Below are 19,541 nucleotides of genomic sequence, written 5' to 3'. Positions count from 1 at the left end.
GTTTAAGTTTTTGGTCCAAAAAAAATTCATTGAAAGAGAAAGAAAAAGACATATATTAATTCTTCCTAATCAGATTTCTACAAAAACTTTGCAATTGATGAACTTGTCATCTTCAAAATTATTCAGGATGACTTCAGCTACCATTCAACATGGCTGCAGCATAGAATAATAAAAACTTAATTTTAATAGAAAAATATCAAGAAAGACTTGCAAAGAGTTAATTTTGCTGTTTCAGAATCTAATGCATTCTTAGTAATATTTCCAAAAGCATACACCAAAACGTTGTGATTGGTTTAAAAAGTGATAAACAATAGAAATTCAACCAATAATTAACGCTATTTTCACTTTGGTGTACAAACGATGAGATTACCCATAGTCCTCTAGATTCTGAAAAGGCGAATTGCTATCAGACATTTTTAATCTACTTCAAGAAGTGTGGTTGATAACTAGTGTTGGATAATCGGTTAAAATTACCAACCGATTATCTATTACAATCGGTTGACAGCAACCAACCGACTATCGGTTATAATCGCATCATAATACCTTGCCCTTTTTTTTTAAATGAAATCATGCATTTAGTCTAATGTGTATATTCCATATCATTGTAGAGTTTATATATTCATATTTGATCTTTTGTTTCCTTTTTATATCTTTTGGTGTACTTAATATTAATCCTGGTACCTCTGATAACTATTTATTTAGCAGTTAAAACAATTAATTGATAAGAACCAAGATTCATATTGAACATATTTTATCTCATAATTACAACATTAATTACCAACAGTGACACTAACATTTCTAAATTTCAATAATGTAACTCACAATACAATTTCAATATAACATAGCTGTATAAACATTTGAGTGCTTCTAATTAAGAAAAGATATATAAAGTTTTTAACTTTAAAAAATTAAAGATTAACAGAAAAAAATAAAACAATGCATTTGCATTATAATATATACAGTAAACAAAGCCAATGTCTGTTAATTCGTGAAGAATGCTTTTTTAACCGTATTTTTGTGACAAAAATGTTGGTTATTGATTTGGGGATGTACGGCGGGCGGGCGGCAATCAAATGTTGTCCGTGCATTAACTCATGAACCGTTCAACCAAAGCTTTTAAAATTTTAATATGTTGTTACTGACAACTAAATGAAGGTCAAGTTTAATAATGGCGATTTTGACTTTTACCGTTCAGGAGTTATGGTTCTTGAAAGATTGAAAAATGGAGTTTCCAGTTGTGTCCGTGCATTTACGCATGAACTGTTTTACCTAAGCTTCCCAAATTTTAATATGTTGTTACTGATGACAAAATGGAGGTCAAGTTCAATAATGGCGATTTTGACTTTTACCGTTTAGGAGTTATGGTTCTTGAAAGATTGAAAAATGGAGTTTCCAGTCTTGTCCGTGCATTTACGCATGAACTGTTCTACCTAAGCTTCCCAAATTTTAATATGTTGTTACTGATGACAAAATGGAGGTCAAGTTCAATAATGACGATTTTGACTTTTACCGTTCAGGAGTTATGGTTCTTGAAAGATTGAAAAATGGTGTTTCCAGTGGTGTCCATGCATTTACGCATGAACTGTTTTACCAAAGCTTCCCAAATTTTAATATGTTGTTACTGATGACAAAATAGAGGTCATGTTCAATAATGACGATTTTGACTTTTACCGTTCAGGAGTTATGGTTCTTGAAATATTGAAAAATGGTGTTTCCAGTCGTGTCCGTGCATTTTCTCATGAACCATTCAACCAAAGCTTTTGAAATTTTTATATGTTGTTACTGATGGCAAATTAGAGGTCATGTTCAATAATGACGATTTTGACTTTTACCGTTCAGGAGTTATGGTTCTTGAAAGATTGTGAAATGGCGTTTCCATTCACGTTGTTGCATTTACTCATGAACCATTCAGTCTAAGCTTTTCAAATTTTAAGATGTTGATACTGATGACAAAATGGAGGTCAAATTTGATATTGACGATTTTCACTTTCACCATTCATCAGTAATGGTTCTTGTGATATTGCCAGGACACAAATAAATATTAATAAATCCGGTTTGCTGTCGTTGTGACAGCCTCTTGTTACACTTTTGTGACCATTATTTTTCTGTCAATTGTGTCATTCGTGCGTCTGAACTTATAAATTGCAAGAATGCGGAATTATTACATAGTTAAACCGTATCCGATTCGTGATTCTTACATTTTTCAATATGGCGGACAAATTTCGGAAAATTTACAAAAATAAACGATGTTTGGAAAGCAGTTTGGAAAGGAATATGACGTTTTTTATGCTACAAATGGATAAAACATCAATAAAAGACAATTTGCAACACCTTCTAAAGAAGTTAAGAAATTATTTAGTCTAAAATCAGAATGATTTTATGTACGCTCTCAAGTAACAAGTAGAATCTACCGGTATTGATAGAAAGTATTTCATACATTCCATCAATCTGCAAATATTTATAGTCAATGCATTTGTCACGTTTATAAAGAAGGAAATTGGTTATGTCTTTAATTATAGGATGTTTGACATTGTTATTGTCATTGATCCTGATATTTTTTGTTATTATTTATTTGACTGCGCATATAAAATGCAAACCGTAAACGGACCGGAAGTTGATAAGCTTCAAGTCCGGAAACTTTAACGACAATCGATTAAACAAAATCCCAATCGATTATCGACATCGCCAGGCCCAACCAACTGATTTCCGACTTATTCCGATCATCGGAACAACACTATAGATAACTATAGGACATGGCTTCAAACATAACTAAAGGAAATTAGATTCTGTTTTCTAACTTTTGTAAAGTTTGCCTCAACCAAATATTATGAAACTTGTATACAATGGCAATGCTATTTATTACAACAAAGCACAGTTCAAATTTGAATTTGGGTTGGTGGTATTTTTTTTTCTAAACTAAAGTTATGTCCCTTTACTAATGGTAAAATTGCTTAATTTTTTGTTTACCTTCCCTAACTTCAGTTTTCCTCAACCAAATATTATGAATCTTGTACACAATGGCTTAATAACACAAAACGCAAGATCAATTTTTTCCGTTTTGCTCCTTAATAGATGGAAAATTTGCTCAACCTCTACCTCTAGTTTGGCTCTACCAAATGTTATCAAACTTATGAGTATTATCATTAAACGGTCAATTAACTATGTGAATCCTGCATCTGCGTGTGGAAGTTGTCTCGTACATATTTATTAGCAGAAGCATCTGTGGCCCTTAGACACATACTCTATTTATTTATAAGAGGGTGGTAAAGGGTTATTTTTGTGCAACATGATCGCCGTTCTTTATTTCACGTTCAACATGTTTTTTCTTTTTTATTTGACATTCAGTCGTGCAAGACAAGTGCCTTGTTCAATGCGTTCTGCTTATTTAATTTTACGTGCATCGTGATTTTAAAATGCTTATTTTGCGTGCTCTGTATTTTTCAAATAGATTTCAAACACTAGGCAGGGATCGTCAAGAAAAAAAATGATTGGAATTTGTTTTTTTGATAAGGCAGAAAGCCTATGATGTTGTTCCTTTATTTGCATTTTAAAAGTTCAGAAGATTGTTAAATACTTTTTTAAAAGCCGTAAATCATTTATATCAAAAATGATTTAGGCTTACTCATCATAATGAATCCAATACTTTTTGTGTGGGTGTGAAGTTACCTTGCTACATTAAATGTTAAGGAGAGGCATAAGGTTTGGATTGGGTTTAGAGCTGTTAGGAGTTAACCTTAGATCTTTTACACATATTTGATGTATTGTAAAATTGAAAAAAGGCTATGGGTTGTGAAAAGGAACATTCCTGTAAACAGAAGGTTCTAAAGTAGCAAATGTTTTTCTCTCTCTTAACTTGTTATTTATTACCTGATTTTGATTTTCATGACTACTCACTGTGACAAATAGTTGAAAAGACTAGTTTGCCATGATACAATTGTTGAAAGTCTTAAATCTACTATATAAAATAAAATATTAAATAAAATAATTATTACGATTTTTCTTTTCTTTTTTTTCTTAGATATTAGATGAATTGTGTCAGAAGAATGGTTGGGGGAGTCCAGTTTATCAGCTACATTCTACACTAGCTAATGATAACTCCCAACTCTTCTTGTACAAGGTAATTTACTTGATGATTGTTTTGTTTCAAAGAAACTGCATACAGATCCTTGTCATTTTACCTAGCTTTTGCCATCACTTATTGTCTGTCCTTCATCCTCTGTTATCCTGTTTCTAGTGTTATTTCTTGTCTTGAACCACTAGGCCATTTGAACAAAAGTTGTCCTTATCATCTTTAAAGGTGACTCAGTTATCTCTGATGACCCTACTGTCAATCTAACATGTATGTTATTACTAAATATTGCATATAGAGTAAAAATATAAATCCTGTGAAGGACCAGTTGTTTTTTCTAGAACTCGAAAAACATACAAATCTTTTGTTTAGGAATTAATTGACCAAGCTGCATGATCCAGGTGTAACTGAACATAACTGAATTATGTTCACTTCTATTGAATACACAGGAATTGTTTTGTTGTGAGTTATGCATGAAATTAGACTTGAAATAAGCTTGATTTTTAAACTAATTAATTAAACACTTGCTTTCATTAAACATTGTTTTCACATGAAGAATGTGTGCTTTTGTAGATTTCATACCATAAAATGAATAGGAAAAAGAAGGTCCCTGTATACTGTTTTTAACACCAGAAAACTGGGGTGTTTACTGAATACAGGGAATATCCCACTTTTCTTGACTTATCTTACCTGTTGAATTCTATATAGAAAAATTATATCAAGTAATAAAATAAAATAATTTGCCTACCTACCTACCCATACTCTGATAACCTCAGTCGGGGAGGGGAAACAAAGATATTTTTAATGTTGGCCTGGTCTAGTCACAACTTTTCACTTAAATATATCTTAGAAATCTGGTCATTGATATACAACCAAAAGTTGCAAACTACTGAAAAATTAAGACAAATGGAAGGAAATGCATGCAAAGTAAGGTAAAACATAAATAAAGGTTACTGTAAAATTCAGAAATTAGGACAAGGTTCTAAATAATGGAAATAGTGGGACTGGGTTAGTGTTGCAATAGTAAGAACTCAAGTTTTTATACCTGATGCATATATCTGTATTCAGCCTACCTGGAATCGCAAAATTTAATCTCTCATTTATGTACGTGTCCATTCTTTAAAGATCACAATAATTTCTGAATTCACAGTAATATAAAACAATTGGTGACACTTGTGATCATTTGCCTTCTTTGGTTGTATTGTATTGACAATTCATGAATTAACTAATATCAAATAATTTTTTTTAGGTGACTGTTCCTGCTTTCAGTACACCATTCCAGCCAAATAAGTTATCAAAGAGTATAGACACAGCCAAAAACTTTGGTGCAGAGTTTGTCCTAACTCAGTTAGGAATCCCTTATGACAGTGGTGAGTAATTATACTATAGAAGAGAACAAATAATTACTACAAAAATAAAAAAAAAAGTATTAAAAAAAACTATGCTTGAAATATATGTGTCATTAATCCAAATAATTATGATGTCTGGAAAGGCTATTTTTAATTTTTGCTTTGAAGCCTTACTGCATTGGAACGTTGTGTTCAGAATTTTTGATTGCCCTCTCTCACTCCTACTACAGAAAAAAAGTTCTTATCACCAGCATCAAATACAAGTTTGATTGGTTGATGTTGATTGGTAGATATTAAAAAATTATGAGGATTTAGATTAAATTGATTAACAGGTGGGAACAAGAAAGTGAAAACTATTCTTCTTAAAATGAATATCTAAATAAAGTTATCCTGTTTGAATGGTTTTACACTAGTTTGGGGCCCTTTATAGCTTGCTTTTCGATGTGAGCTAAGGCTCCTTGTTGAAGACTGTACTTTGACCTATAATGGTTTACTTTTACAATTTGTGACTTGGATGGAGAGTTGCCTCATTTGCACTCAAACCACATCTTCTTAAATCTATAAAACAATGAATTTTTGAATAACATTAAAATACATATATATACAAAATGTATTTATTTTTCAGATGCATCAAATCTTGCCACAAGTATGTACCAGGGAAGGCCAATAGGTCCAGCAGGCTATGCCATAGCAAATGGTTTGCCAAGATCAGATGTTCCCTATGCAACAATACCAATGGTAACAAGTGCTCCTCCAACCTATGTCAGTACAATGGCTCCAGGGAAAATGACAATGCCCCCACCACCAGGTCCACAGAGTAAGTAAATAATTAGACCTGGGAAGATATTGTATGAGTGCCAATGAGATAACTCTCCATCCAAGTCACAATTTTTAAAGGAAACCATTTTAGGTCAAATTATGTCCTTCAACACAAAAGCCATGGCTCACACTTAACAGCAAGCTTATAAAGAACCCCAAAGAAATGACTAGTGTTAAACCATTCAAACAAGAAAACCAATGGTATAATGTATATAAATACAAAGAAACAAGAAACACTTATGAACCACATCAACAAACAACAACCACTGAACATCAGGTTCATTTAAAGCTTGTTTAGGTAGCTGTAGGAATATTTGACTATAATTTACGCATATTTTATTCCAAAAACAACTAAAATTGATGGATGCCTTGCTAAAGCCTGTATGCCATCCCTTCAATCAAAACTATGCCAGTGCTTGGTGTCCATGCAGTTTCATGTCGTACTCCACAAATTTACCAAAACTGAATATAATAGAAACCAACACAATCAAACCCACTATCTAATAGATTGGAGAAAAATAATTATGGATTATAATATGTTATGTATTACTATAGTGCCCTTTTTTGTGTCCTATGTAGGTCCATCTTGCAGGGGTAAATTTACAGTTTCATCATCCTATTGAAACACCTCTGCTAGTTTGAACCAAAGATGGCAGGGATAAGAAATGAGAGATTCTTTATAAAAATAATCCTTATTTTGTTATGAACAGATGAAAAAGCATTGCCTCCACTACAATGCCAAATTTTATGAAACTTTAGGGGGATTGATGATTGCAAGACCATTTACAATCAGTTGTCATATAATTTTGACCAAATATGGCAGCATTTGTAGTACATAGTTTCCATTTGAAATATCACATTTTCATCTTCTTGTCCGTCATTACATCTGTCCATATATCTATACATCCCAAAAATTGGTTTCTATTTTCTAACTTCAGTTTACCTCGACCAAATGCAATAATGAAACTTAAACACAATGCTTATACTACCAAGCACAATTTGGGTGATGTCACTTTCAAAGTTTTTGAGTTATGTCCCTTTATTAATGAAAAATTTACACACCATATCACTTTTTTGTCCTTGAGTCTCTTTATAACTGGATAAATTTCTCTTGTCTTTATTCTTGCTGTTGTATGTGTTGACCAACTGTCTTCATTTCTACCCATTAAAGTATGAATTAGTACATTGATTTATGTATATTAAGAAGGGGTGCATCTATGGTGAATGGACACATTCTTCTTTTTTTTTATTAAAATATTTTCAATGGGTACCTTAATATCAAATTCAGGTCTTCTAGTATTACCAACTAAAATATTACCTATAGCAATGCAATATAACACCTACAACATTTGTGAATGTGAATGTACTTTATCAATTTATATTTTCAGTTCCTTATGAGTATGGACAATACAGTTAGAATAGATGTCAAGGAAGTTACCTATGTCAACATCAAGAAAAAGAGAAGACTTTTCCCATTTATTTTTCTCAGCAGTTTGTGCTGAACATTTACACAAGTCTACACTTTTTTTTAATTTTTTTTAATCTTCAGTTTCTATAGGAATTTTTCATGTTTTCAGCAAAATATGATATAATTGATCAGTTCTGTTTTGAAAGACATCTTATTTAATATTTTTGCAATTCATTTATGTTGGACAGGGCATCAAAGTCTTAACTTTTTTTTATTGAAGGGGTTAAAAAAATAAATTATAATTCTAAATGAAAACCAAATCTATAGTTTGATCAGATTAGGATATTTATCAAAATGCTTTAATTTCTATCTATATTGTATCAATATTACTAAATAGGACAAGTTGTTGAAACTGTAGAACATTTGTCTCTCTAATAAGTGCATGCAATTTATTTTTTTCAATTTTATGATGCTGTTATGTTATTTATTTAACAAGTGCTATGCACAAAAGTTGTTTTTATTCATATATTGAATTGTTATTCGGATTGTTTTACGAGGTTGCTTTGAATCGTATATATGTTATATGTTATTGCTGGTGGAAGACTGGAATAACTGACTGTTTCTGGAATAAAACAAAAATGATTGCAGTGAAATGGATGATACCTGTTAAGCTGCTCTTAGGTGTATATAAAATGTGTAGATTAATTTAGCAATTGAATTATTTTAAAAGTAAATAACCTTATCTTAAAGAAATAATTATCTTTACAAGTATGAAGTATTTGTCTCATAATATTTTTCTGTTTTGTCATTCTATAAAAGTCTTTGAATTTTACGATGAGTTTGCTAAAAAAGATGAGGAACACCATAGTCTTATAATTTATGCCTATGAGACACCAAGATTTGAAATTTTTGAACTAGATATCCAGAAAGAGTTGAATTATTCCAAGTAACTTCTGTTTGTTGTTAGGCTGGAGTATTGACTACTCAATGTTTGTTAAAGTTAGGGTTGCTACATGTATAATGTTATATCTTTGTCACATATCAATTATTTTATATCTCCATTCCAAACTGCAAAAAATCATTCCATTTATCCTTGTTTTTATTCTATTTATATGTTACTAGTAGGCACACAGTATGCACTACAGACAAATGAAAGCCATTTTAGTTTTTTGAATTGAATAAGTATGTTTGTATTATGACTAGACAAGATTGTCACAAGATTTCTGCCATAAATAAGGTTATTTTTTTTTTTTAAGTTCCTGCTAAATATTATTTTCCTAAATGTGTTTCCTGTTGTTTATAGACATTCATGAATCATTGATATCCTTTCCATACATTTATTGTGTCATTCATTTTTCAATATATAGTAGATTTTGGAGTCTCAGCTTTAAGTTGAACATAAAATAAGCCTTGTGTGGGGGATAAATTTTATAAGTTACTTGATAAATTTCAATATTTTTTTCCTCATTTTGTTTTCAAAAGTTGCTGATTGAGAACTGCAAAAAAATATAATTTTGAAAAGGATATTAAGATATATATGAACCGATATTGTATTGAATTTCCTTTTACTTATAAAACCAATTCTGTTCATGGAAAACTTTGAGGCTAATTTATACTTATTGGTTGTTTCAATGGATGAGCATAGTGTCATCTTTATCAAACTTTTAGTTTTAATCTTATATTTAGTTATAGTTCTGCCATGACCCAGGTTGGTGCTCATTTTTATTTTTTTATTCGGTACTCAAAGGTGTTGTGTAGTGATATATATATATTGCATGCTTTTGTTGAATTATTTTAAACAAAAATATGTTCTTTTGAACTATTTTTCTGACTTTTTTTTATATAGTTTTTAAAAGAATAATATATACTTACAATTGGATACATTTGAATAAACCAATGATAATAAGAATAACATCCTGTAATTGCCTGATTTGTTGAAATTTGAAAAAAATAATCTTTTTATACAAGATCCACCGTAGGTGGTAAAGAGGTGCCAAATGTCTTTCTTAGCCAGATATGCTCAGTACAATTCTATTATGTCTTGCAAAAATACGAAAATGTGGAAGTCAGGTTAAAAATTATTACTTGAGGGGTAAACTGTGATCTACAATTTGTTTCATGAATTGCACTTGAATGGTAGATCAATTGAGAGGTTAATTGTACTGAAAGTTCCCTGAAAAAAATACTATTTTTTAATCGAAAGAGGTTGAGCATAAGTCTGTTGAAAGAATACTTATTAAAGAAATGTTCCAAGAATGATTCAAATCCAACAACAGTACTTATTAAATTTGAGTAAGTTAAAACCTTGTTGTAATTAGTTGTTTAATACATTGATTGTGAGGACAGGGATCTTTTAAAAGAGAGAGGGGAGGAGGGTTAAGGGTTTGATATTTACAAAATTGATGTATGCCGATAGTATTTATGATTGTATTGCAAGACATATATAGGACTGTGTATCATATTGGTCATACTGTAACATACAAATTCTTTGCTTCCAGTGTGTTCATTCTGATATAACGAGAAATAAGTTGAAAAATTGATAAAAGATGAAAGAGTTCAATGTTTATATAATCTTTTTTAAAAAAAATTGACTCAGTATGACCAAAACTGAGTTTATGTGCAATGTTTGTAGTTAACCTGTAATAACTAAAATCAAACTTACATCAACATAGAGTTGTAAATGTTTCTTCCACAATAGAAAGATTGTCTTCCATAACAGTCTAAGGACTTTAAGTATTAACATAAGAAATTTAATAATAAATAGAATAGAAATTATTTGTTAACATGGGTAATGAAAAATAGGCTAGAAATTATGATTATACACGGTTAATGGAAAATAGAAAATAAATTATGTTTAAACATTGTTAATGAAGTATTAAAATTTTAGAACAAAGTCAGAATAGATACCATGAATAAATATCAAATCAATGTTTCGAAAAACCTCTTTAAAGTTAGGAAATATAATGGAGCAATTTTGAAGTGCAAGATTAAAGTGGAAGGAAGATTTACATGTAGATATTAGAAAACTTAATTAAGAAAAATAAAGTAATTAGAAATGGCTTTTTGTATAAAAGATGCAATACTTAAAGAGATTAAATAAGGCATAATATATGTATGTATTAAAAAGACAAAAGTGAGATTATGATGTAGTATGTAAGGCCTGAGTATTTGATTAAAATTAAAAATGAAACAATTACAGCTTTATAAAATAATCAATATTTAAAAGTGTCGAGAAATTATAAAAGTAATGCAAAATATAATGTAATAATATGAGAAATCTAATTTCCAAATAAGATGTAGGATTTCAATAGTAACAATTAATATAAATTAAATAAGCTTCCAGATTTTAGGTTTTATTAATCATTCCATAATACTGCTTCGTAATAAATTCATGTTTTCATAATGGTAATGTTTCATATTTATCATGTGTATATAAAAAAAATCGTAGTCTGCACCTCTTGCCAAATTATTTAGTCTACACAATACCTTATTATTATAGTATATAATCATTTAAATGTTGGTGGTGGTTATTTTATTTGATTTTCGTTCATTTGATCATTTACTTGTAATATCCAATTAGTACAGATTTTTAAGACTTATATTATTGATAAAACGGAGTGGCTATTTGTCCGACTAGTCAGATGAATAGTGCCAGGGCTATTTGTCTGGCCATTGTAATGTGCATATCATATCATGTGCTACCGAAGTTGGGGTTGAGGATAAAAAAAAGTGGATATAGGATTATAAAAAGCCACGGTGGGGTAATGAAATATATAAAAAAAATATGCACAAGTCAAACACGACCGAGTTTGTTTTACAAGTAATTTCTTCTCTCTTCTCACAATGTTAAGCCATAGATGAAGTAATAAATATGGAATATATAATAATGACTATTATAAAATAGTAATATGAAGAAAACAACAATTTCAATTACCAGTAACAAGATTGGGCTCTAACAATAAAGATAACAAACATTTGCTACCCCCTGGTGCTGCTGAAGATTATATTACACGCACACACAAAAAGTGACATGGGCATTGTATTGGCCGGACAAATAGTCCTGGTACTATTCGTCCAGCTAGCCTTGATAAAAAGGATAAATAACCTCCTTTAAAAGCATAATTATTTCTGACAAAATCTGTATTTATTGGATAATGTATCAATTTTAATCAGTTAGATTACACAGATTTTTCTTAATAATTTTGTCATAGTTAGCAATTCCTGATTACCAAAGTAGTTTATTATAGTGCAAATATTTTTGTAAGAATTACATAAATAGATAGTGATTGTATGATGTGCCATTTATCTGAGAAATTGTGCGTACCCCTAAATTCTCTATTAGAAAGGTAATTGTGCATTGTTGATAAAGTTTATAATTGAATTGATGACATAATGCCAATGAGATTCCAAATAGGTTAGGAAAAATGTGAAAAGACATTAATTATTGAGATTTTTCTTCAAAGAAAATATAAAATGTCAGAGCTATTGAAATGAAAACAAAATGACAAGTGTTATTTTATACTAGTAGTGTTTATTTTCACTTTAGCATTAAGAAATTGGTGATAATCAGTAAAATAAGATTTGTTAAGTCTATTTGGAATGATGTGATGTTGGATATGATGATTGTAGGGAACATACAAGGGTGATTTTTCTCAGTGCCTTATGTGACAAACTAGTCCCATGTTTTTATGTTTTGTTGGTTATGAAGGGTCTCAGGAGTTATATATATTTTACTGTGATATTTATACATCAATATTTTTACAATAAACTGGTACTAACAAACAAAAGATTCTTGCTGCAAATCATTATTGTTCTTAAAATCACTTCTAATTTAAAAAATTAAAACTAGACATGAGTTAGATGTTTTGAATTTTGCAAATTTTGGGATACCACAAGCTTTATTTACCTAATAATTATAAGTAAGTGTTCTTCACATTTCTTTTTCAACATTACTACCAGGCGATTTTAGTATTTGTTCAGAAAATTTTTGGACGTTCCCTGTTAATGAAATTGTTCTACAAGTATGTTTATCGATTCATCAATGTGATGTGAAATAATCTTGTGCATTTTTAATATATCATGTAAAAAGATATCTTATTCTTGTACACTTTCTACAAAAAATATTTTTCAACAGAAAGATTCTTGCATTAAAGATCATGAACTTCACTATTTCACCAGAAATTCAGCATTATAACATTGACTTATGAAAATGCAGCAAGAATCTTAAATTGTTTTATCAGTGCAGTTTTATTATACAAGTTAATCTAGAAAACCTAATTGTGACCAAAAAATATGTCACAAGTTTATTATATAAATTTGCAGAAGAATCACTTTGTCATATCCTACTGCATTCATTGAAAGTAATATTTTGACATTTATTGTAATGTAATTATATTGCATGGTGTATCACCAGTTACATATTTGTAAAAATGATGCTTTTCTACTAATATCTCCAATGTGAGGATGCCTTATTTAAATTAACAAACTTCCTCTTTGTCTTTATGTTTGTACATTACACAAGAGTAGAATATGACAAAGTGATTTGATTTATCATTAATCATTACACAATATCTTCACTATACAATATTGACAATCAGAGCTTTAATAAAAAAAATACCACTCAAATCACTTTTTGTATTATTTCCTTATTGATATCTAGTATATGTCTTGTGAAGGCACTTCATATTCTTTCTTCTAGTTATTAGCTATGTAAAAGAAAAAGTAAAAATCTACCATTGCAAAGTTCACCAATCCTAGTATGAAACTAGAGTAAGGTCCTTCACAAAAGGACCTGTTTGTTATACAGATGAATAAAAACTTAATAACTAAATGCACTGTTCAATTTTGATGTGATTGAAAATCATGGCAGTAATGGTTTATATTTAGGTTTTTCTGGAAACTATTGAAAAATCACTTTCTTGTCTTCTTTAAAACTACAGGACTAGTCCACATTGTCTGGAAGGTCCATTGGAAATATTTCATTCCTGTTAAGATGATGAACTATATTTTGCTCATTGGTCAAGTTGTTTTCTTTTAAATTCCCTACATCTTCCTATATCTATATATGGAAGTGATTGCCCTTACAATTTTTGTTTACCCTTTTTAGTTCACCTGGCCAATGAGGCCAAGTGAGCTTTTCTCATCACTTGGCGTCCGTTGACGACGTTAACCTTTACAAAAATCTAAAATTTTAAACTACTAAGCCAAATTTAACCAAACTTGGCCACATTCATTATTGGGGTATCTAGTTCAGAAATTAGTCTGACAACCCTGCCTGCCAATCAACATGGTCACCATGGCTAAAAATAGAACAGGGGTAAAATACAGTTTTTGAGTTATATATCTAAAGGTTGCATTTCTGTAAATATTGACAATGCAATTTCCCATAGGAACTCCTTTTACGGCTAAAACTGTATCACTTTTTCTATGAAGTTTTGAAAAAAATCTTATCCTAGAATTGAAAGTTCATATGCACCACAATTTTTTTCAAAGGTCAAAATATAGGGCTGTGCGGCATATTTTCAACGTTTATATGCCCTGAACTTCTCAGAGTTTAAACTTACACTAATTTTTTTAACTACCCCTACCTCGAATGAAAGGTTACCACAGATTTCAATGTAAACAATATGCACGTGGTTTATTTACTGGTAACATTCCCAATTTCTGTCTCTGCGATTTGGAACATTGAGAGCATAACTGGGAACCAGTATGTATACAAAATTATTTTTCTATGAATATTCAATTACTCCCCAAAAGAGGCGTGTTTTGAGAAACAGCTGTATTTACAAAGTGCAACCTATACAGACATTTATTCAAATAGAAAACTCTCTAAAATCAGTTTTTTCTCACATTAATACTCATTTATCAGAATTAAAGTCTTAAAGAAATCACTATGTATACTCTAAGTTTTTCTTTACTATACATTTGATACCCCTCCCCTGTTTCAATTTTTTAAAGAATTTGAAAACAAGACTTGAATTATTGCCAGCTTACCCTATTTGCATATTTTCTGATAAAAAATGCCTAGAACCTGTTAAAAACTGTTTTGATAACATATTGAAAGCATATCAGAATATCATAAATGTAATGTTTAGCAGTCAATCATTACAACATTCAAGATTATATAAAGTATCCAATCCAGCCTCTATCTCCAGTCCACATCTTACTGTATGCCTATTTGTCAATTAAAGAACACATTTTCTGCCTAAAATGGTCAATTTAGAATTCTTGTCACAACAGTATCATCTGTAACCATATATCTGACACAATTTAGCTACTATATATACTAGAAGTGTTCAAACAAAGCCATATTTGCAATAGTATGTATGCAGATACCAGTCTGAGATATAAATTCACTTGAAATGTTGTAGAGATGACTGCTAACATCTGATTTTTGCATAACTTCCAAGCATAGTTATTGTTTTCTATATCAAGAACTTTAAAATCATAAAATCATAGCATTTACAAGTTAAATTATTTGTTTTATGACCCAGGGGGTAGGCAATTTTTCTATGTTTTTTGCCCCTGGGGCCTCAAATTTCCTAAATCATTCTGCTGTTTCTAGCAATTTGGAATATTTAGTACATATTCAGGATAGAACACACTATTGTAAGTTTTCTTGAGATATTTTTGTTTTTCTAGCTTGTATTTATTATGCCGTGGTGACAAAAAAGCAGATTTAGGTGTTGCGGCTTACTTTTGGGTTATCGAAAGGACACAAATACCCCATAAATAATATTCAAGAAGGATCTATGAGTTTCAATGACTGCGAAGAGTAAATATAAGCACTTCTTAACAATTTAACTTACAAATATGCAAATATTATGATTTAATTTTGTATCCAGGACTTTAAGTAAACTATGCATACTGTAAACTGAATTTATGCTGAGTCATCATATTTAAGGCCCAGGATTCTATCAATCTTCATTAAATATTTATAAAACTTCTTATTTGAGTTAATTTCTTTAAAATCTGTGAAAAAAAGCACATTTGGTTAAATTCTGAATGTTCCCCTTTTTCACCCTATATAGGTTGCATTTCTGTAAATATTGACAATGCAATTTCCCATAGGAACTCCTTTTACGGCTAAAACTGTACCACTTTTGCTATGAAGTTTTGAAAAAAATCTTATCCTAGAATTGAAAGTTCATATGCACCACAATTTTTTTCAAAGGTCAAAATATAGGGCTGTGCGGCATATTTTCAACGTTTATATGCCCTGAACTTCTCAGAGCTTAAACTTACACTAATTTTTAGCTCACCTGGCCTAAAAGGCCAAGTGAGCTTTTCTCATCACTTGGCGTCCGGCGTCGTCCGTTGTCGTCGTCGTTAACTTTTACAAAAATCTTCTCCTCTGAAACTACTGGGCCAAATTAAACCAAACTTGGCCACAATCATCATTGGGGTATCTAGTTTAAAAAATGTGTCCGGTGACCCGGCCAACTATCCAAGATGGCCGCCATGGCTAAAAATAGAACATAGGGGTAAAATGCAGTTTTTGGCTTATAACTCAAAAACCAAAGCATTTAGAGCAAATCTGACAGGGTAGAATTGTTAAACAGGTGAAGATCTATCTGCCCTGAAATTTTCAGATGAATCGGATAACCCGTTGTTGGGTTGCTGCCCCTGAATTAGTAATTTTAAGGAAATTTTGCTGTTTTTGGTTATTATCTTGAATATTATTATAGATAGAGATAAACAGTAAACAGCAATAATGTTCAGCAAAGTAAGATTTACAAATAAGTCAACATGACTGAAATGGTCAGTTGACCCCTTTAGGAGTTATTGCCCTTTATAGTCAATTTTTAACCATTTTTCGTAAATCTTAGTAATATTTTACAAAAATCTTCTCCTCTGAAACTACTGGGCCAAATTAATCCAAACTTGGCTACAATCATCTTTTGGGTTAGTAGTTTGAAAAATGTGTCCGATGACCCGGCCATCAAACCAAGATGGCCGCCATGGCTAAAAATAGAACATGGGGTAAAATGCAGTTTTTGGCTTATAACTCAAAACCCAAAGCATTTAGAGCAAATCTGACATGGGGTAAAATTGTTTATCAGTTCAAGATCTATCTGCCCTGAAATTTTCAGATGAATCGGACAACCCGTTGTTCGGTTGCTGGCCCTGAATTAGTAATTTTAAGGAAATTTTGCTCTTTTTGGTTATTATCTTGAATATTATTATAGATAGAGATAAACAGTAAACAGCAATAATGTTCACCAAAGTAAGATTTACAAATAAGTCAACATGACTGAAATGGTCAGTTGACCCCTTTAGGAGTTATTGCCCTTTATAGTCAATTTTTAACCATTTTTCGTAAATCTTAGTAATCTTTTACAAAAATCTTCTCCTCTGAAACTACTGGGCCAAATTAATCCAAACTTGGCCACAATCATCTTTTGGGTTAGTAGTTTGAAAAATGTGTCCGGTGACCCGGCCATCCAACCAAGATGGCCGACATGGCTAAAAATAGAACATGGGGTAAAATGCAGTTTTTGGCTTATAACTCAAAACCCAAAGCATTTAGAGCAAATCTGACATGGGGTAAAATTGTTTATCAGGTCAACATTTATCTGCTCTGAAATTTTTAGATGAATCGGACAACCCGTTGTTGGGTTGCTGACCCTGAATTGTTAGTTTTAAGGAAATTTTGCTGTTTTTGGTCATTATCTTGAATATTATTATTGATAGAGATAAACTGTAAACAACAATAATGTTCAGCAAAGTAAGATTTACAAATAAGTCAGCATGACCGAAATGGTCAATTGACCCCCTTAGGAGTTATTGTTCTTTATAGTCAATTTTTAACAATTTTCATAAAATTTGTAAATTTTTACTAACATTTTCCACTGAAACTAATGGGCCAAGTTCATTATAGATAGAGATAATTTTAAGCAGCAAGAATGTTCAGTAAAGTAAGATGTACAAACACATCACCATCACCAAAACACAATTTTGTCATGAATCCATCTGCTTCCTTTAATATTCACATAGACCAAGGTGAGCGACACAGGCTCTTTAGAGCCTCTAGTTTTAACTACCCCTACCTCAAATGAAAGGTTACCACAGATTTCAATGTAAACAATATGCACGTGTTTATTTACTGGTAACATTCCCAATTTCTGTCTCTGCGATATGGAACACAGAGAGCATAACTGGGAACCAGTATGTAAACAAAATTATTTTTCTATGAATATTCAATTACTCCCCAAAAGAGGCGTGTTTTGAGAAACAGCTGTATTTACAAAGTGCAACCTAAAAGTAAAGCATTTAGAGTAAATCTGACGTGGAATAAAAATGTTTATTATATACTTAGTAGTAAATACAGATAAATTGTATGTGTAATACAATCATTGGCAAGCGTTCTGTATCAGCCACCCGTGATGATATTGATATCAGCACGGTTGCAAAAGCTTTATCACACCTTTAATCTGTATGACGTCACATCATCAATTGCAATCACTGTTGCAAAGGCTTTATCAAAACCCTAATCTGTATGACGTCATGTCAAACCTATAATCTGTATGACGTCATTTCAAACCTCCTTATCTGTATGACGTCATGTCACATAAAAAAACATCTACTTGAGGTATATGTATATAATAAAGTGTATATGATATGGCTTTTTCGATATCACACACCGTATCAACCCTCAACCAATATAATCCCTCGAGCAGAGCTCTTGGGATTATATTGGTGTCTCGGGTTGATACGGATGCGATATTTAAAAAGCCATATGATATTCTCTATTTATCAGGCTAATGCTCTAAAATTTTCAGATGAATCAAACAAACTGTTGGGTTGCTGCCCCTGAATTAGTAATTTTAGGGAAATTTTTCAGTTTTTGGTAATTCTCTTGAATTTTTTTTATAGATCAAGATAAACTGTAAACAGCAACAATGTTCAGCAAAGAAAGAGCTACAAATAAGTCAACATGACCAAAATGGTCAATTGACCAATTAAGGAGTTATTGCCTTTATAAGCAATGTTTTACAATTTTTCGTAAATTTTTGTAATCTTTTACAAAAATCTTCTCTGAAACTACTCAGACAAATTTAACCAAACTTGGCCTGAATCATCATTAGGGTATTATTAAGTTTAAAAAAATGTGTTCAATGACCCCAGTCTGCCAACCCAACATGGCCAACATGGCTAAAAATAGAACATAGGGGTTAACTGCAGTATTTGGCTTATAACTCTGAATCTAAAGCAAAAGTATAATGGTTGCATTATTTAATGCATCATTTTAAACGAAAAATGTCAGGTGAGTAACACAGGCTCCTATGAGCAAAAATTTTGTGTTTTGGGGCAAAAACTTGAAATGTGGAGTAACTTTACACTGAAAACACAGAAAAAATTATAAGCAATACAAGATCATAAAAAAAAAAAAAAAAAAAAAAAACATTTTGTCCACAATGTAGAGAATTTCCATTGTTGAAGATTCATATATTCTTAGATGGTCCATGGGCAGTTATCATCCTTTGATTTTCATAGTCTATAAATAGTGTCCCATTTGTGGACAGTATATAATTTGCAATTTTTTTTCCATACACCCCCAAATTCATTTCTATATATTTTATACATTAAGTAGCAAGTAAGGGGTAAAAATTACATGTTAAAAACTTTTGGGCATGCATTTTTAGCTCACCTGACCTGAAAGGTCCAGCGTCCGTAATCTTTTACAAAAATCTCCTCCTCTAAAATTACTGGGTCAAATTTAACCAAACTTGGCCACAATCATCATTGGGGTATCTAGTTTAAAAAATGTGTGGCGGGACCCTGTTAACTCACCAAGATGGCCGCCATGGCTAAAAATAAAACATAGGGGTAAAATGTAGATTTTGGCTTATAACTCTGAAACCAAAGCATTTAGAGCAAATCTGACATGGGGTTA

At 31.1% G+C, this 19,541-nt stretch overlaps 1 protein-coding gene across 4 annotated transcripts in view; it reads left to right on the top strand.

The window, feature by feature from the left end:
* Positions 1 to 13,270, top strand: part of LOC143082759 (APOBEC1 complementation factor-like) — a 32,285-nt gene extending 19,015 nt beyond the window's left edge. For 3 of the 4 annotated variants that reach the window (XM_076258604.1, XM_076258602.1, XM_076258603.1), the window contains 4 exons: positions 4,019 to 4,117; positions 5,319 to 5,439; positions 6,044 to 6,235; positions 7,626 to 13,270. In XM_076258604.1, coding sequence (XP_076114719.1) covers positions 4,019 to 4,117; positions 5,319 to 5,439; positions 6,044 to 6,235; positions 7,626 to 7,654 — 441 coding nt within the window. In that variant the 3' untranslated portion in view covers positions 7,655 to 13,270. The remainder of the gene's footprint in view (positions 1 to 4,018; positions 4,118 to 5,318; positions 5,440 to 6,043; positions 6,236 to 7,625) is intronic. The other variant, XM_076258605.1, reaches the window with a different exon arrangement.
* The last annotated feature ends 6,271 nt before the right edge of the window (positions 13,271 to 19,541 follow it).

This window comes from Mytilus galloprovincialis, chromosome 7 (genome assembly GCF_965363235.1).
Source record: "Mytilus galloprovincialis chromosome 7, xbMytGall1.hap1.1, whole genome shotgun sequence".
Classification (NCBI taxonomy): Eukaryota; Metazoa; Mollusca; class Bivalvia; order Mytilida; family Mytilidae; genus Mytilus; species Mytilus galloprovincialis.
This window is presented reverse-complemented; position numbering and strand designations above follow the sequence as displayed.